Source organism: Leptodactylus fuscus, chromosome 3 (assembly GCF_031893055.1).
Source record: "Leptodactylus fuscus isolate aLepFus1 chromosome 3, aLepFus1.hap2, whole genome shotgun sequence".
Taxonomy (NCBI): domain Eukaryota; kingdom Metazoa; phylum Chordata; class Amphibia; order Anura; family Leptodactylidae; genus Leptodactylus; species Leptodactylus fuscus.
The window spans coordinates 196791061-196811028 of record NC_134267.1 but is presented as its reverse complement, the minus strand read 5'-3'; the positions used below and the strand labels follow the sequence as shown (position 1 = coordinate 196811028).

The 19968-nt window shown below is 41.7% G+C and overlaps 1 protein-coding gene across 1 annotated transcript; it reads left to right on the top strand.

Moving 5' to 3' along the window:
• Positions 1-17038: 17038 nt before the first annotated feature.
• Positions 17039-19452, top strand: LOC142198556 (galactose-3-O-sulfotransferase 2-like). The gene is made up of 2 exons (XM_075269588.1): positions 17039-17404; positions 18682-19452. Exons 1-2 carry the CDS (start codon positions 17060-17062, stop codon positions 19450-19452), a joined length of 1116 nt encoding a protein of 371 aa, XP_075125689.1. The 5' UTR covers positions 17039-17059.
• Positions 19453-19968: the final 516 nt, after the last annotated feature.

Below are 19968 nucleotides of genomic sequence, written 5' to 3'. Positions count from 1 at the left end.
GGTTGCACTTGTCCAATGACGAAGGAGGTGGAGGTAACAATTACAAGCATTACACCACTGAGGACGTTCTGATACCAGCACTGACGTCAGGGTAGGGAATGTGGCGTAATTCTTGTAAGTGTTAGCTATGCCTGCTTCATCACATACACAAATATGGATCATATGCCACCTATGGCATGCGTGTTGGGGGTTGCCGACCCTTGGCCTATAATATACCAGCAGTTTGTGAGTCATTATTGGAAAGTCCGCTGCCTGAAGTCATATGATCTATCTTACCCTCTGCCTTACATACATGTATTTCTATTCTCATAGCACTGTGTACTTTACCTAAAGGCTCATCTTTGTATCATATATACACAAAGTCAACAAAAGTATGTGAAGTGCAGCAGATCAGGCTATACTGGCAATATGTCTATCCAAGCTTGAACTGGATAAGGGGGCGTTCACACTTGCGCCCATGTCTGCCCTGTGTCATTCCCTGTGTGGGTCATGCAGGACTTTGTGTCCAGCCGAAAAAAAACGGTTTCCCCACAGAGAGACCGCAGGTGGACATCGGCAGATTGCTTTTAATACCCATTCAAATGAATAGGTTTTAAAGCTGAGCGCTGGGAAGCCGACCCCTGTCCAGTTTCGCCAGGGCTGAGGACGGAAACCCGGTGAATTAACACTGGGTGAACACGAGCACAAGTGTGTAGTACTGTGTAGTCTTTGTGTTGTACTTCTTACTTTAGTGTTCTGCATTATTACACTCTAACAACCTTGTGTATTAAGCTGCATTTGTAATACAAGTGCCTACCTATTTGTTACCTGAAAGAAATGAATTAGCAGGTTTATGTAACCATCTAAAACTCACGATTACATTGTAAAAACCCTCCCATAATTCTACTTTTCATTATAGATTAGATTTTTTATTTTGCGTAAACACAGTTATTGCCCATCTCAGCTGCCTTAAAGGGGTTGTCCAGGATGAAATAAGAATAAACCCCTAAACGAAATCCCCTGCCCCACCTAACTTCTAATTTACTTTTATTAAAAAAAATCTCTACTTACCCATATGACTGCCGCAGGGAAACTTTCTGATAATCCGGTGATGTTCTGTTTCCCCGTTTCTGAAATGGAACATTACCATTACTCCCTGAACTCCACCCAACTGCATCAATACTTATGGGATCCTCATTATCATTACTTACTCTCTGGGAACGTCTCCTCGCCTCTTCCCCTCTGCAAGTGCTTGCGCAGTTTGGAGGGGTCTGCGACTTATGCACATTAGAGATGGCACTCCATCTCTACTGCACAGGCGTCACGGGTACATCCGGTCTGGGCATGCACTAGGAGGAAGCTATAAATAAATGCAGAAGATGCCAGGAGCTCCCAGAGAATCCCAGAAATCACTGAAAACACTGCTAAAAATATATGGGTGGATTTATTAACCCATTAATAGCACTAACAGACCTTTTTTAAAAAAAATATTTTTCCCTGGAAAACCCCTTTAAGTGACTGCCAGTATTGTGATGTATAAATTTTAGCCTTTTTAGGGGACTGTCCAAGAGTTGATATTGATGGCCTATCCTTTGGTCTGAAAGTCAGTACCCCACTGATCAGTGGCAGCAACTCCCCATTCATACAGCCCACAGAGCCAGAAGCAGACATTATGTGGCTATATATTGTAGCTCAGCTCCTCTCTGTTGCTAGGCTAGGTTTGTCATCATAGATGTGAGACAGATCACTGTGAGTTCTGGTAGAGGGCCTGGTCTCTTCACACAGTGAATGCAGATGGGAGGGATTGATTCTCCTCAAAGCCTCTACACACGGTTGCAAACTGTAAGAAAAAAGTTGTTTACGTACCTCTTCTACTTCTGACTGCTCCTGTAATTAGAGTCAGGATATTATACAAAGACACCAAGCAGCTTTCCTGACTTTGCTCATATATTGCTTTTTTGTTTCATGCCTGCATGGTAAAAGCTAGAATGGTGTGGGTACCTGCAGGCATCTTCCCTATATTTGCAGTGTTCTTGGGTATCCTATATTATGTTCACTTGGGATTTTCTCAGCTGTTTGCTCTAGTACAGTTGCTACTGGCAGAAATACATGAAAACATATCAAATTAGTTATAAAGGATAGGGGAGGGGATAGACTGATCTTTATAATTCAGTACCACAGCCATAATGGGATTATTAGCAGCAGAAATACTGATAGAACACCATGTATGTAGGCTTATGCAGCCATAGAATTTATTTCAACTTTTCATGAAAACTCACGTATGCTTTAAGGGCCAATAACATTTTGCCTCCCTCTGTATTATTGAGATTATATTTTTTTTTTTTCAATTTAACTGTATGAGATTTTGTATTTTACAGGATGAGTTGTAGTTTTTATAGAAACCAAACCAATCACTGTATACACAGCAATAAATGAGGGCTGTGTACACCGCTATGGGCGCCGCCATGGTGCAGGTACCCTCTGATCCGGTGGTCACATGATCACACCAGAATCAGAGTCCGTAAAAGCTGCTGGATCTGTTACAACCTCATGGGGACACAATGTAAAAAAAAAAAAAAAATAGAAAAAAAATAAAATAATTTAACAAATAAATAAAATAATACATGAAAAACACACAGGTTATAGCCCCACCCCTGATGACATCATACAACATAAAAAATTCCTGTAATAGAGAGGAAAAACTATTTTAAGAAGTTTTTTTTGGAGCACTTTGTGGTAATAAATAAAAAGAAAGTGAAAAATAGACACAATTTCCCTCCTCTTTTGTTTATATTTTTTAAAAAATCTATAAAAAAATAAAAAACATGCAAAAATAAAAAAAAAACTACATAAAAATTAAGCCCTATGTGTCACCGAAAAATGACGCAGAAATTATAAAAATGTTACAGCCCTTAAAACCACACATACAAAAAAAACCAAAAATGTGTTTGGTCCTGAACCATAAACTGGCCCGGCACTGAATTGGTTAATTATTGCAGTGTACTTACTGTAGAATAAAAATCAACATTTTGCGACTGGTCTTTACTAACCATTTTCACAATTTTCAGGTGCTTTCACATACATTGCAAGCTGCTATGTGGCATTCTCATCAGAGGAGCTCTCGGACGGCTCAGTCTATAATCCCTCTCTCTGCTTTGCAGGGGGCTCTTAAAAGCCCAGTCAAGCGCTTATGTTAAAGTAGAAATCAGTGCGGTAAGAACTAGAGACGAGCGAACACTATTCAAAACAGCCGTTTCGAATAGCACACTCCCATAGAAATGAATGGAAGCGGCCGGCACACATACTTTGCCGGTGGCCGGCCGCTTAACCTCCCACGTGCCGGCTATGTCCATTCATTTCTATGGGAGCGTGTTATTCAAAACGACTGTTTCGAATAGTGTTCGCTCATCTCTAGTAAGAACAAATTGTTACAACTACTTTTGGCAGATTTTACTGAGAATGGGCACGGCAACCTGCAATGTATATGAAATCATGCAAACTGCCCATAAGCACAAGGCAATCATGAAAAATGCTTCCAAAGGTGAACATGGTATAGGATAGCATTAGGATATTGTATATCCTATATTTAACTTTTCTTCACAAATATGAAGCATCCCCAACCTAACGTTATTGCAAAGATTTCTTGGTCTACAAATACGGGAATTGATCATTTCTCTCTGATGATCCCTGTGTTTTAATATTTGAACTTGTCAATCTTATTGTTGAGGGTCTCCGCCGCTTTATATTTCACTTCCAGCAGTGAGAGTTTCCTTTCTGTATTTATTAAGTCAATAGGATAAAAATATTTTCCTATGACAGATAAATAAAACCTTCATTAGGACCTGTTTATACGGGTATTTTGCATTTTGACGCAGTTACTGCATGCCATCAGTCTGTAAACTGCACCTTATTGGAGAAACATATTGTAACTTGATATGCCATCACATTGTCACCCAGTTTTTGCAAAGTCATTTCTAATTTCGACAAAACGTTGCAAGGTTTGACGGAATCAATTATCTGTAAATGATGCTAGCTCTAGGCAAAGGAAAGTGAGACATTCCTTCCAGATTTCATTGCTTTCACCTTATATGATTTCTAGTGAGGACGGAGTACCACAGAATGTCTAATTATTAGAGATGAGTGAATAGTATTCAAAACTATAGTTTCAAATATCTCGCTTCATAGGAACGAATGGAAGTGGCCGGTGCTTAACCCCTTGCTGTTCGGCCGCTTCTATTCATTCCTATGGGAGCGAGGTATTCAAAACTATAGGTTTGAATACTATTCGCTCATCTCTACTCATTATTACATCGCTTATTTATATATATCACATCTTCTCAGTCGTCGTCACCTTGGGCCTCACCATTGGTTATAATTCATGCCACAATTTGTAAAAGAAAATTATAGCAATTTGTCTGAAAATTTGTGCCCTGTATTGAATTGTTGCTAAACCAGAAAGTTGTGTAGCCAGAGAAAAGCCAGTGTAGCATATGATCGCCACCTCCCAATGTCCACCAATCCATCTGCTCAGCTCCTCCTGCTCTATAACATGCTGGATGCATTTTAATGGTGATGGGTTTACTTTAAGGGGCATCTATGGCTGATGGACTTTTATTTGGTTATCGGGAGCAGGATCACTGTTATGGAGGATCTGTGGATGTCACTGTCTTAAGTGTTTAGCTCATTGTTATGAAGGCATCTGTGGTATTTACACATTATAAGGGCAGAGGTGACCTCCTCCAAAACACTGGGTCTATTCTGCTTTGTGAGAAGCTCTTAGGGCCATTCACATGGAGGAAAATGGTGAGGAATTTGGTGTGGAATTTCAGTGCTGAAAAAAAAGCCTCCCATTGACTTCAATGGATTCCTTTTTCTGCACCCTTAGATAGTATAGATTATTAGATTTCGATAATATTGCAGGGCATGTGGATTCTGGCTTCTGGCCATTTTTCCTGCTTCAAGACCAGGTACAGTGGGGCAAAAAAGTATTTAGTCAGTCACCAATAGTGCAAGTTCCACCACTTAAAAAGATGAGAGGCGTCTGTAATTTACATCATAGGTAGACCTCAACTATGAGAGACAAAATGAGAAAACAAATCCAGAAAATCACATTGTCTGATTTTGTAAGAATTTATTTGCAAATTATGGTGGAAAATAAGTATTTGGTCAGTAACAAAATTTCATCTCAATACTTTGTTATATGTCCTTTGTTGGCAATGACAGAGGTCAAACGTTTTCTGTAAGTCTTCACAAGGTTGGCACACACTGTTGTTGGTATGTTGGCCCATTCCTCCATGCAGATCTCCTCTGGAGCAGTGATGTTTTGGGGCTGTCGCTTGGCAACACAGACTTTCAACTCCCTCCAAAGGTTTTCTATAGGGTTGAGATCTGGAGACTGGCTAGGCCACTCCAGGACCTTGAAATGCTTCTTACAAAGCCACTCCTTTGTTGCCCTGGCGGTGTGCTTTGGATCATTGTCATGTTGAAAGACCCAGCCACGTTTCATCTTCAATGCCCTTGCTGATGGAAGGAGGTTTGCACTCAAAATCTCACGATACATGGCCCCATTCATTCTTTCATGTACCCGGATCAGTCGTCCTGGCCCCTTTGCAGAGAAACAGCCCCAAAGCATGATGTTTCCACCCCCATGCTTTACAGTAGGTATGGTGTTTGATGGATGAAACTCAGTATTCTTTTTCCTCCAAACACGAAAAGTTGGGTTTCTACCAAACAGTTCCAGTTTGGTTTCATCAGACCATAGGACATTCTCCCAATACTCTTCTGGATCATCCAAATGCTCTCTAGCAAACTTCAGACGGGCCTGGACATGTACTGGCTTAAGCAGTGGGACACGTCTGGCACTGCAGGACCTGAGTCCCTGGCGGCGTAGTGTGTTACTGATGGTAGGCTTTGTTACATTGGTCCCAGCTCTCTGCAGTTCATTCACTAGGTCCCCCCGCGTGGTTCTGGGATTTTTGCTCACCGTTCTTGTGATCATTTTGACCCCACGGTGTGAGATTTTGTGTGGAGCCCCAGATCGAGGGAGATTATCAGTGGTCTTGTATGTCTTCTATTTTCTAATTATTGCTCCCACAGTTGATTTCTTCAATCCAAGCTGGTTGCCTATTGCAGATTCAGTCTTCCCAGCCTGGTGCAGGGCTACAATTTTGTTTCTGGTGTCCTTTGACAGCTCTTTGGTCTTCACCATAGTGGAGTTTGGAGTCTGACTGTTTGAGGGTGTGCACAGGTGTCTTTTTATACTGATAACAAGTTTAAACAGGTGCCATTACTACAGGTAATGAGTGGAGGAAAGAGGAGACTCTTAAAGAAGAAGTTACAGGTCTGTGAGAGCCAGAAATCTTGATTGTTTGTAGCTGACCAAATACTTATTTTCCACCATAATTTGCAAATAAATTCTTACAAAATCAGACAATGTGATTTTCTGGATTTGTTTTCTCATTTTGTTTCTCATAGTAGAGGTCTACCTATGATGTAAATTACAGACGCCTCTCATCTTTTTCAGTGGTGGAACTTGCACTATTGGTGACTGACTAAATACTTTTTTGCCCCACTGTACATGTTTGTGTTTTGTTGGACATATGGTTTTGAGGGCGATAACATTTTTTCTTTTGGTTTTGCAAATCATTTCTGAGTCTTTTTGGTAATAAATTGAGCTTTATTTTCACCTAATTTATATTTTTACATTTATTTATTTAATATGCAAGAAAATGGTTTTTTCCTGTTTTTTTTTTTAAATTTTTTTAAATAGCACAAACTACAATGAAAGGAGTTTTCTGTGCAAAAAACAGTACAGTACAGGTACAGTTTCAGGACTGTAGCCTTCTCAGCTACACTACAGAACTAATATTGGTTCCCTAGGACCCAGCATCATATGACACATCATAGTGGCTCCTATATCTGTGTACACAGTGCTTAATGAGCACTGTATATACTGCATTCGGGAAAGCAGCTATGGAAATAAACTGTTCCTGCCTTCACTCTTGTAACAGCCGGCTTTGCGTTTCTGCAGCTGCATAATGTTGTGTAGCTCCTTAACCCCTCAAAGACATGCAGAGTTAGGCCCGGTTCACATTTGCATTCGGTATTCCATTTGGGGAGTCTGCTTGGGGACCCCCAATGGAAACCTATACGCATTAAAAAGCGATTAGCTAAGAAACAACATGGACCCCATAGACTATAAAGGGGTCCATGTGGTTTTTGCACAAAATATGCGAAGAGAAAAGTGCTGCTTGAAGTGCTGTGAACATGAGGGGAATTTTCAAATTCAGTTTTTCAGGAGTCTTTATTGCTATGATTTGCATCCAATGTATAAAACATTCCATTTCTGTCTCGATATGTTACTCTACTTTCTATGTCACCCCCCTTAAGTCATAAGGTGATAATTTCTCGCTATAAATTCATTGAAACTAAAATCTTTGTGTTATTACATATTGTGGATTGTTGTGGTGTAGGCCAGAAGGACAAAGCCTACCAAGTGATGACTGTCACCCTGCTCATACTATGGGAAAGTCCATGAGGTGTGTCTTAGATAAAGAATCTTAAGAGCATTGTCCTCGTTTTGCTGAATTCTTAGAACCCTCGAGTTAGCCAGAGGATAGGTGAGACAGACCGGTACAGACCCACGATGGAATCTGCTGCTATACGAGACATGGTCTGCTTAGGACATCAAAGGTACTTATGTTATTAGTAGCTATTAACATTCTCTATTACTGGATTATCAGGTGTTGAATACCTTATTTTATCACTTATGCTAACGTTTGATAACTTTTATTTTTAACCGTTTTCATGATTTATCAATATCAAGAAAGAAGTAGGATGGAAGCCGCATAATTCTCATATTTAGTATAATGGTATATTTGCTGTAACAGTATGACTTTGCTTCTAAACATAATTCATGGTGTTTTCCATTAAACATGTGTGTATGAGTACTGTATATACACATAGATATAACATATCTATATTATGGAGATTTATTTATTTATGAGATATGATCGATATATTGTATTATTATTATTATTGTATTATTATTGTTGCCTATGTGATTGCACTTGAGAAAGGCCCCTTTGTGGACCGATCCTTGCTGTTTTCCGGCTCCAATAAGATATTCCATCAAGGTTTCATTGATGAAGATGCTGACAGACGAGTATTTCTTATACATACATGAAAACAGTCCATTCTGGGTCAGAACGGCCGAGACAAATGTATTTTTTTCAAAGCCGTTTTGCACCATTGTTGTGCGAAGGTAGACTTAGGCTACATTCACTTGCCATTGTTTTGATCTGTCACAAATTTTTCCTCATTATTGGATGATAAAATACTCATGCTGGAAAAATGACGTAAGTTATACCTGAAATCTACAGAACTTTGTGACTGGCTTAGATTTCATTTTCTCTTAACAATTCAGGCTCATCTCACACCAGCCAGGAAAATAAGATTGGCGTACAAAACCCCAGTCTTGATAAATTCCCCTATTATATTTATATATTTTTATATGCACACATATTTTTTTTTATTGATGCAAAGCGGCATGAATACTTGTTGTTAATATTTTGTCTAGAAGCGAAGTATGACCTTTACAAAATGTACTAAATATGAAAATTATTCATAAAACACGCTGCTTTGTATTTCATAACAAGAATAAATATCTTACTCCACCCCTGTCTTGACATTCAAGATATATTTATATATTTTATGATTGTATATTTTATTAGATACTAGTCTCTGCCTGCTACTTCGTCTGCATGTTGTTGGCGTCGATGATTCGCATGCTCTGGCATTTCGACAGCTCTCAAGCTGTCCTTCTGCTGAACTCATTCCTTGTGCCATGCCCGTGATTGCTCCAGCATCTCAGCAGCTAGCTGGGATGCCATATAATGAGCGTGTTGTTGGCGTCGATGATCCCCATCATCTCCGCTTTAGGAAAACTCTGTTGACTTCTGGCTACCTTCATAGCAGCTCTTGTTATTTTAGAATTTTGTGACAAGTTAGATTTTCTTTTTCCCGACATGTTTAGAATTTGCAAATTGCCAATTTGGATTAACAGTGTTTTCCCATCCAGTGTGTCAGCATGTTGCCTGGAGCAGATCAGATAATATGCAGATGCTTGTACACAATGGACTGAGAGTTAGTTGTGTGTTTACATAGAGAGATAACAGACCTGGCTTTATCAGAACCTGAAATAAGCTCCAAATTTTGTAAACGACACCTGACTACCAAGCCGAGCTTCCTATTAAGTTTATTTAACCTAGCAACTTTGTTTGCCATTGCAGTCTCACCCCAATGAACTCCTGAAAAGAGACCACAGAGCCACCTATTACTGCCTGAGAAATATCTCCAACATATTCCGACATGCCCTTCTCTGTGTGTCCTCTAATCCAGCTGCATGATAAAACACCCTGTGTGTGCCGTCCAGTCCTGCTTCACATCCACGTCCACATATACACCTAGATCTTACAGGGCTCATTTATTGTCCATCAATAGTAACAGGCACAATACGATACTCCTTCCTACCAAAATCCACTGTAATCTGTCTTGTGTTATCCACAGTAATAATTACTTTTCCATCTACTGTCACAGAGTACCTCTGAAACCACTTCTGGTTAATAATTTCTGCTGTATGATCAGTATACAAAGAGAAGATACAACTCCATAGCAAAAATCAAAGTAGTGTCCCCCTTCCTTCTCAGTGTACCAACATACCATCACATGACAGCATACCGTCACATAACAGACCATCACATGACAGCATACCATCACATAACATACTATCAGATAACAGCATACCATCACATGACAGCATACCATTACATAACATACTACATTTACACAGTAAAATATTTATACCATAAATAATGAAGGGCGCAGTGGAAATTGTGGCTTCTTTTGTACCCACATGTACTCGCCATTATATCATGGATAAAGCTGATGGTACAAAGGTTAATGGTGATCATGCAAATGGAGACAGGGAGAGTGGTTGAAAACAGGTAGAAAAAGAATGTGATGCTAAATAGAATGAGACTTATTCAGCCATGTCACACAAAGAACAATCAGACACACAGATTAATTCATACACTCACCGGCCACTTTATTAGGTACACCTGTCCAACTGCTCGTTAACACTTAATTTCTAATCAGCCAATCACATGGCGGCAACTCAGTGCATTTAGGCATGTAGACATGGTCAAGACAATCTCCTGCAGTTCAAACCGAGCATCAGTATGGGGAAGAAAGGTGATTTGAGTGCCTTTGAACGTGGCATGGTTGTTGGTGCCAGAAGGGATGGTCTGAGTATTTCAGAAACTGCTGATCTACTGGGATTTTCACGCACAACCATCTCTAGGGTTTACAGAGAATGGTCCGAAAAAGAAAAAACATCCAGTGAGCGGCAGTTCTGTGGGCGGAAATGCGTTGTTGATGCCAGAGGTCAGAGGAGAATGGCCAGACTGGTTCGAGCTGATAGAAAGGCAACAGTGACTCAAATAGCCACCCGTTACAACCAAGGTAGCCAGAAGAGCATCTCTGAACGCACAGTACGTCGAACTTTGAGGCAGATGGGCTACAGCAGCAGAAGACCACACCGGGTGCCACTCCTTTCAGCTAAGAACAGGAAACTGAGGCTACAATTTGCACAAGCTCATCGAAATTGGACAATTAAAGATTGGAAAAACGTTGCCTGGTCTGATGAGTCTCGATTTCTGCTGCGACATTCGGATGGTAGGGTCAGAATTTGGCGTCAACAACATGAAAGCATGGATCCATCCTGCCTTGTATCAACGGTTCAGGCTGGTGGTGGTGGTGTCATGGTGTGGGGAATATTTTCTTGGCACTCTTTGGGCCCCTTGGTACCAATTGAGCATCGTTGCAATGCCAAAGCCTACCTGAGTATTGTTGCTGACCATGTCCATCCCTTTATGACCACAATGTACCTAACATCTGATGGCTACTTTCAGCAGGATAATGCGCCATGTCATAAAGCTGGAATCATCTCAGACTGGTTTCTTGAACATGACAATGAGTTCACTGTACTCCAATGGCCTCCACAGTCACCAGATCTCAATCCAATAGAGCATCTTTGGGATGTGGTGGAACGGGAGATTCGCATCATGGATGTGCAGCTGACAAATCTGCGGCAACTGTGTGATGCCATCATGTCAATATGGACCAAAATCTCTGAGGAATGCTTCCAGCACCTTGTTGAATCTATGCCACGAAGAATTGAGGCAGTTCTGAAGGCAAAAGGGGGTCCAACCCGTTACTAGCATGGTGTACCTAATAAAGTGGCCGGTGACTGTATATCAAACAATAGGAGTCAGGGCCCTTCTTATAAGAGCTTACAAAATATGAAGGTATAGTGGTAATGCATAAGGTGAAAGTGTGTGATTTCTACAATGGACCAGGCATGATTTATGATACACAGAATAGTCCTTAGTGTGAGGCAGTCTGCTGATATCTGCCTATGCCAAGACTTCAAGTGCATCTGAATGTGCGGAGTGTAGGGGTAACTGGTGGATGGAAGAAACAGGTCCTGAGGACTAGGGAAGAAGGAGAGTAAATGGTGAGCAGCTGGATTAAAGAAGATAAGAGTAGAGTTAGATTAAGGAATGTCATAGGCTTGCATAAAAAGGTTTTTTTTAAAGACTACTTTCATGTCTTCAGACACATGCGGTTTTATATACTGCAAGAAAGCCGACAGCGCGCTGAATTCAGTTCAACTCAATTATGTGCCCTTGGGCTGGAGATATTGGTGCCGTTAGTTTTGGCACCAATCTCTGCCCACTGTCAGAACAAGCTTTCCTGACAGTGTTGCTGGGCTGTGAGGAATGTCCCCCCTCCTGACTGTACTCATCCATAGATTAGTACTGAAGGGCGTTCAGCACTGAATTCAGCATACTGCCGGCTTTCTAGTGGTATATTAAACCACATGTGCAGGACATGAAAGGTCCTGTATAAGAGCATGCTTCAAACTGCCAATATTAGAAATTGTCTTGATTGCCTAGGCTAGAATATTCCAGAGAACTGGTGCAGCTGTGAGGTTCGGATTAGGGTGGATATAAGGGGGAGTTCACACCGTGTAACGTGCCGCGTGATGTGGCACGTGTACGCCGCAGGACCCTTTGCGTGCCGTACACGCTCCCATTGGTTTCAATGGGAGCGGGGATCGTATGCGGCGCGCTAGTTTGCGGCCGTGCATTTATTCACGGCCGCAAACTAGCGCGCCGCATACAATCCCCGCTCCCATTGAAATCAATGGGAGCGTGTACGGCACGCAAAGGGTCCCGCGGCATACACGTGCCACATCACGCGGCACGTTACATCGTGTGAACTCCCCCTTAGTCTGATATAAATTGAAGAGTAGAAAGCACAGGGAGGGGTTAGAGATTTATGAGGAAGCACACATAAATAGGTGGAGCACCGTGGAGATCTTTGTGGGTAAGACTAAGAAGTTTAAAATCTATTATCTAGTGGATTAGTTGATATAGTCACCGGTGCAGTGACTGGCACAGACTGAAGGTATCGGTGTAGTGACTGGCACAGACTGGAGGTATTGGTGTAGTGACTGGCACAGACTGGAGGTATCGGTGTAGTGACTGGACAGAGAGACAAGTCTGGTTGCTGCATTCAGGATAGATTGTATAGGGTAACATTAAGTGAGGGGAAGAGAAAATAGTCATCAAAATGGGAATAAATCAGGCAAAAAAAATATTATTATTTATTAGTATTAGATTAATTCGATTAGTATTTAATTAATAATAATAACAACAATAATAATAACTTTATTTATATAGCACCAACATACTCCACAGCACTTTACACATCAGAAGACACATGAACAGACGGTATGAGAAATTACAATAAGAGTTTTTGCTGTTTCAGCACTAAGAAAAGGGTGGTTTCAGGTGATGTTTTTAGGTGCAGGTGACAAAAGTATGTGAATGGCTGAAGATCAGGAGTGGAGGAAAGGTCTGAGACAAACAGGACCCCAAGGCAAGTAATAGTAGTAGATAGAGATGTAAACATCAGCTAGGTATGTAGATGGTGGACTGGAAAGACAAGAAGCTCAGTTTTAGAAAGAATTTGCTTCAGGTAGAGCAAGGATATAAACAGAGGCATAACTAGGAACAGCAGGGCCCCATGGTGAACTTTTGACATAATTCCCCCCCCACACACACCGACACAGACGACCTCGACTGACCGCCCCCCTGCATTCCTGCGCACTCTATTATGCTGCATGGTAGCCCCTGCACACAGTATTTTGCCCCATAGTGACCCCTGCACACAGTATTATGCCCCATACTGGCCCTGCACACAGTATTATGCCCCATAATGACCCCTGCACACAGTATTATCCCCCATAGTGGCCCCTGCTCATACTATTATGCCCCATAATGGCCCCTGCACACAGTATTATGCCCCATAGTGACCCCTGCACACAGTATTATGCCCCATAGTGACCCCTGCACACAGTATTATGCCCCATAGTGACCCCTGCACACAGTATTATGCCCCATAGTGACCCCTGCACACAGTATTATCCCCCATAGTGACCCCTGCACACAGTATTATGCCCCATAGTGACCCCTGCACACAGTACTATGCCCCATAGTGACCCCTGCACACAGTATTATGCCTCATAGTGGCCCTGCACACAGTATTATGCCCCATAGTGGCCCCTGCACACAGTATTATTCCCCATAGTGGCCCCAGTACACAGTATTATGCCCAATAGTAGCCCCTGCACACAGTATTATGCCCCATAGTGGCCCCAGTACACAGTATTATGCCACATAGTGGCCCTTCACACAGTATTATGCCCCATAGTGGCCCCTGCACACAGTATTATTCCTCATAGTGGCCCCAGAACACAGTATTATGCCCCATAGGGGCCCCTGTACACAGTATTATGCCCCATAGTGGCCCTGCACACTGTATAATCCCTCATAGTGGCCCCTGCACACTGTATTATCCCCCATAGTGGCCCCTGCACATACTATTATGCCCCATAATGGCCCCTGCACACAGTATTATGCCCCATGAACACCCATGAACAATTATTATACTCTGGCGTCTGGGGTCTTGACAGGGACCGCAGGTACCGGTCAAGTGACGTCAGGGATGTCACACAACTAGGCCCGATGCCTGTATGGAGCGTGGAGAGGTAAGTAGATGTTTTTTATGTTACCTTACCTCTCCCGGGCTTCTGATCATTATTCTCGTGGGTCTGAAATACCCCCAAGTATTATAAAAGTGTTTGTGGGGCCCATGGCGTCACTTACCGATCCTGGCAGTAAATAGAAAAATCACAGAAAAAAAAACCCCCGCAGCGGTAGCGAGCGGCTGTCGCCGAGCCCATAATATCCCGGGCCCAGTGGCAGCCGCTACCCCTGCTACCCCAGTTGTTACACCACTGGATATAAATATTAGAGACAATCACGAGGATTTTGTAGAAGTACAAGGGTGATAAGACGGGATGAGGTCTGACATTGGTGTTACAGGGTGCTGAAAGTTTGTCCAGGTGGGATTGTGTATAGAGATGTGCAAAACATGCAAATGCGAGCTTTGGGAACACATTGGGTGATTCTTTCTTAAACCTGTTTTTTTTCTCATTTTAACATTGAAAGTATAAGGGCTAGTTCACACGGGGACATGGACGCTGATTTTGACAGCAGATTTTGCGGCCAAATCAGCGTCCATACAATGTCCACACTATGTGAACTGCTCCCGCCGCGACCATCGCGGTCATGGCTTTCACTTCCGCTGTCGGCTCAGATGAATGAGCCGACATGGAGGGCGCTGCGGCTGGGTGGAAGCCGCGGCTCATCGCGAGCGGCTTCCGCCCGAAAGATAGGTCATGTCACTTCTTTTTCTGCTAGCGAGCTAGCAGAAAAAAAAAAGCGAGCAGTTCACATAGGGATACATTGTATGGACGCTGATTTGGCCGCGAAATCCGCTGTCAAAATCAGCGTCCATGTCCCCGTGTGAACTAGCCCTAAAACATATAAAATACATGAAGAGATATGTTTCAGTATATAACAAAATGTCTTGGTTTATGTCGTATGTCCGTCTCACAGCGGGGCGAGGTAGGACATAGTGTATATGAGTTCTTGGATATTAGAGAGCTCAGACGAAGGGACAATCCCAGACAGCAGTTGTTGTTAAGGTTTTACTTCTCTTCTCTTCACACAGTCTCCACAGCTATCACATACAGTACATGAGTCTTTCATAACAGATATCACTGTATACATGAGTCCCCCTTTGACAACAATAACAAAGGATTAAGTCCCGCCCTTCCTATTTCCGGTCGAAGATCTCTTTCCGGTTTTGAGAGTTTGCCATGTCTAGCAGGGGTATAGGCATACTGTTTCGTGGTTACGACGAGCCTGCTGCAGAACCTCATTTGCTAAATGCTATACAGTATATATATTCATTTGCCGAATGCTATATATATGTATAGCATTCGGCAAATGAACACTGATTCTGCAGCAGGCACGTCCTTGCCACGGGCAGGCAAGAGTTTTTCTCATTGGAATGAATAGTCCGATGTTAGACTCCGCCTCCTCAGACGAGCCTCTGGCAGAACCAGCGTTGATTGGCCAAATCACTGGCAACTGGCCAATCAACGCTGGTCTATTCATTTCAATGAGAAAAAGTCAACTGGTAACAGCATACTTACCTGCTTGTAGCAAGGACGAGCCTGCTACACAATCAGCCTTCATTTGCCGAATGCTATACACTGTATAGCATTCAGAAAATGAGGTTCTGCAGCAGGCTCGTCGTAACCCGAGGACCATACCCTGAAGTACATACCCAGCCCTGGTTAATTCACTAAGGAACAGGAAGTCTTCTTGCCGCCCTTCCATTGCGCATGTGCCAACCGGAAGTTCGCAGGGGGACTCATGTATACTGGCAGTTGTACTTATCACTGGGAAAGATGGATGTCTCAATCAGTTCTGGCCTTCAGCAGCTCAGCTAAACTCCCTTCTGTTCTCACTGTTCTGTTCTACAGTCCTGAGTTTCTAGCTTTGCTTCAGGACCAACATGGTGTCTCTTTCCTTTTTCCTATTTTACTCCTCTGGATCACTGTCTCCCTCCCAGCACACCCTGCTGTGTCAGTGACCACTTCCTGTCTCTTTTGTTAGAGCTTTAACTCCACAGGTGCTGGATGATTTTACATCATGGCTGCAGTCTGTCTCTACCTGTCACATTTAAGACAATGGAATTGACAAGGTAGTTGTAACAAATTATCCAGACATATAGGAAAACCATTACACCCCCAAGAGTAAATACAATCCAGTTGGGTTTGCATGTATATGCTATAGCCATGTGGGTTAGATATTTACTATGCTATGTCACAAGATCTGATGGACCAGGATTAAAAAATTGCATTTTTAACCAAACATGAAATCTAAACTAGACAGGTGCTTTTAATGCTTTTAGAATTTGATGCACAATTTTCTTAAACCATAGTTTTTTCTCCATCAGAAATATTTACTATGTGAAGCTGGGATACGGTGCTGTCATTCTCTTTGGAATATTGCTGATCACCTTGCAATTTCACAGTATCCATATACAACAGAGGTTAGTGACTGTAAAACAGACATATGATAAAAGGACATTGATAATACTTTTCCCGTTTCCTCCGTGTGAATGGACCCTAAGACAGTCTGAAAATAGTTCAGATTTATCACAGTGACTGATAGAGGATGATAAATTTGGCATATCTTCAGATTGTATAGACTGCATTTATACTATTTATAGTTGGCTTACTTTATGGCAGGCACTATTTTGGCTCTTTTTTTTTTGGCAATGATGCCCCTTTTTCTGACAATCCACATCCACATGTCTAGTATATTGAAAAATTATAGCCCAAATTAGATGTGCCAAGAAGTTCCTCATTGCACCACAATGCGCCAAAGACGTGTCATATTTTTTCTACTACCTAGTTATATCCACAATATACTTATCGAGAATATTGTGTACAATTTTAATAAGTCTGTCTCCCTTACACAGATACAATGAAGATGAATTTCCTGCTTTATCATGGCTGGCAAAAAAAATCAGTATGCAGCTACCAGAAACAGACTGGAGGGAACTGCAGCAAATGCTGGACTTGTGGCGCCAACAAAAATTGGATTTCAGCATAAAAGCTCAGGAAAGCAAATGGCGCTCTTGTAAACCTCGCACAAACATCTTCTTCCTGAAAACACACAAAACAGCCAGCAGTACCATAGTGAATATCCTGTTCCGCTATGGAGAATTTCATAACCTGAAATTTGCATTTCCCGTCATTAAATACCACTTTGACTACCCAAGTTATTTTTCAACCCGGAGTGTTTTTGGTTTTTCTGCAAAAAATAAGCCGAAATACAATATCATGTGCCACCACATGCGCTTCTATCTGGCTGAGGTATTTATACTTGTGTTACAAATATACTGTACTGTGCAAATGTTTAGGCAAGTGTGGAAAAAATGCTGCAAAGTAAGAATGATTTTAAGAATAGAATTGCTAATAGTTTAAGTGAAGGAACAATAGAACTAAATCCATCAATGTTTGGTGTGACTGCCCTTTGCCTTCCATCAATTCTTCTAGGTACACTTGCAGACAGTTTTTGAAGTCAGGAAGGTTATTCCAAACATCTTGTAGAACTAAGCACAGATCTTCTGTGGATGTAGGCTGTTTCCAATCCTCCTGTCTCCATGCCGTTCCTATAATGCGGATAATTATAAAACAGCTCCTATTGAGCTCCATGTTATTGGAACGGAATAGATTCCAACTACCCATAGATGTGAATGAGTCACAGAATGCACTCAGATATCACTCCAAGTGTCATCCAACAGCTTTCCGTGATAAACTTGGCTCTCAAGTCGGATGCATGGGCATGAGCCCTTACTGTATTTTTCTGATTATAAGACACACTTTATATTAAGAACAAATCAGTGCCTGTTTCTTACATTGTGCAGACTGGAAGTTCCTTTAGTGCCAGGCCCCCTTGACCACTATTTTAATGATTTGTTCTGATAAAGTGCTTTGTCCAATCACTCTTCCTCCCTGTCTGATACTAACCTGTGAAAACAATGAAACTGAGCAAGCATTTTACTTTTCAGCATGGAGAGGACTGTGTAAGAATTCTTTCTATGTAGCCGATCCTCAAAAGCCTTCAGCTTTGGCAGTATCAAAAATAAATGAATGGTTCTAGCCTAGGACCTTTCATTATGTCATCAAGTGAGTTGGAGTCAGGACTAACATGTGATGATTCTTCTTTGCTTTCATATGATGATCACCATTTTAGAAAGGTCGCACTGGAAAGTTTTGGAAAGTTTGGGTTTACCCTTGTTAGGGTTGGTTCACATTAGCACTTGTATTCTGTCCGGAAGGAGTCCGCATGGACACCCCCTGAACAGAATACAATCGCAATTGGAAGCGATGTGCTGTCAAAGCACATGGATCGCATAGACTGTAATGGGCTCTGTGTGCTTGCCGCGCACTGCCCGCACGAATGATTCATGGGGGTGTCCATGCGGACTCCTTCTGGACGGAATACAAGTGCTAGTGTGAACCAACCCTTATTCCAAACTGGTTCACTCATATGTAAAATCTATGGCTACAAATGTTACTAAAAGGAATAGAATTGAGAAATGAATTTGTTGTCATAACAGGTAAAATAATATCTTTCTCTTTTACAGGTGGAAAATGTCATGCCCAGTGATACATTTTATTTTACCATCCTGAGAAATCCAGTCACCCTTATGGAATCTTCCTTTGCCTACTACAGGGACTCGTCTTCCTTCATTAGAGCTAAAAATATAGAAACCTTTTTAAATAACACCAACAGTTATTATCAAAATATGAACTATGATGGTGGTTATGCCAGGAATCTCATGACATTTGATCTTGGATTCAACCACAATGGACCTGAGTCAGAGAAGCAATTTAAGCTGCTTTGGCGAGCAGTAGACACCATGTTTAATCTGGTCTTGATAGCAGAATACTTTGATGAGTCCTTGGTGCTCCTTAAAGATGCCCTCTGCTGGACTTTAGATGACGTCTTATCAATCCCACTTAATACCAGAAGTGACAGGAGTAGACGTGTTCTTTCTGTTGAGACTGAAGAGAAGATAAAAAGCTGGAACCAGCTGGACTGGCAGCTGTATATGTACTTTAATAATTCATTTTGGAATCGTGTGGAGAGGTTTGGGAAGGAACGTATGGAGAAGGAAGTAGAGGAACTAAGAAGAAGGAGAGCACAGGTTTCTGAGAAATGTCTGGATGACCATGTGGAGCCATATCAACTAAGAGATAAATCAATGGTTCCATATCAGCCTTTTTCAGCTAGAATTCTTGGGTACAACCTGAAATCAGGGCTAAAAAGAGAAGACCAACAACTGTGTCACAGGCTGGTCCTTCCAGAACTCCAGTATAGTGAACTATTGTGGACCAAACATTTTAAAAAGTAAAAATAAGTTTCTTAGAGTCTATTAGAATGGATTTATGGACTGAGGTAAAGCATTTCATACAATCATCATTACTGGTGGATGGTGAGAGAGACATTATGGGGAATGCCTTGTGCTGAGCTATGCAAGATCAAGGGCCCCAAATACTGTCCTTGTATGAGGGTCCTCTGCAATCCATGTCTTCTACTGTGGATAGATATAGATACGATGGAAAGTACAAATTACATCTAATTGTAGACTTCTATCTAATTTTATGAGCAATTATACTAAGAAATGTATCATACTTCAGTAGATAAGATAAGTAGATACTCATGGTTTTATATCGAACTTTTTAGGCCAAAAGTGTACATACCATAGATCTAAGTCATGTGGTTTCTTTGAGACCCTCTCCACAGAAACTTCATTGTTAAAGGGTGCCTGTTGAGACACAAAACCACCCAAATAGTCTTGCTTTGCACTCCATTTTCACTGACCATGAACCCAAGGCAGGGGTGAACCTGCTCCTTTTCGCCGCCTGAG

Excerpts from the sequence above, each read along its gene's own strand:
- LOC142198556 (XM_075269588.1), top strand. The coding sequence starts at position 17,060 with ATGCAGCTACCAGAAACAGACTGGAGGGAACTGCAGCAAATGCTGGAC. Across the intron at positions 17,405-18,681 it reads TGCGCTTCTATCTGGCTGAG|GTGGAAAATGTCATGCCCAG; the intron begins GTATTTATACTT and ends TCTCTTTTACAG.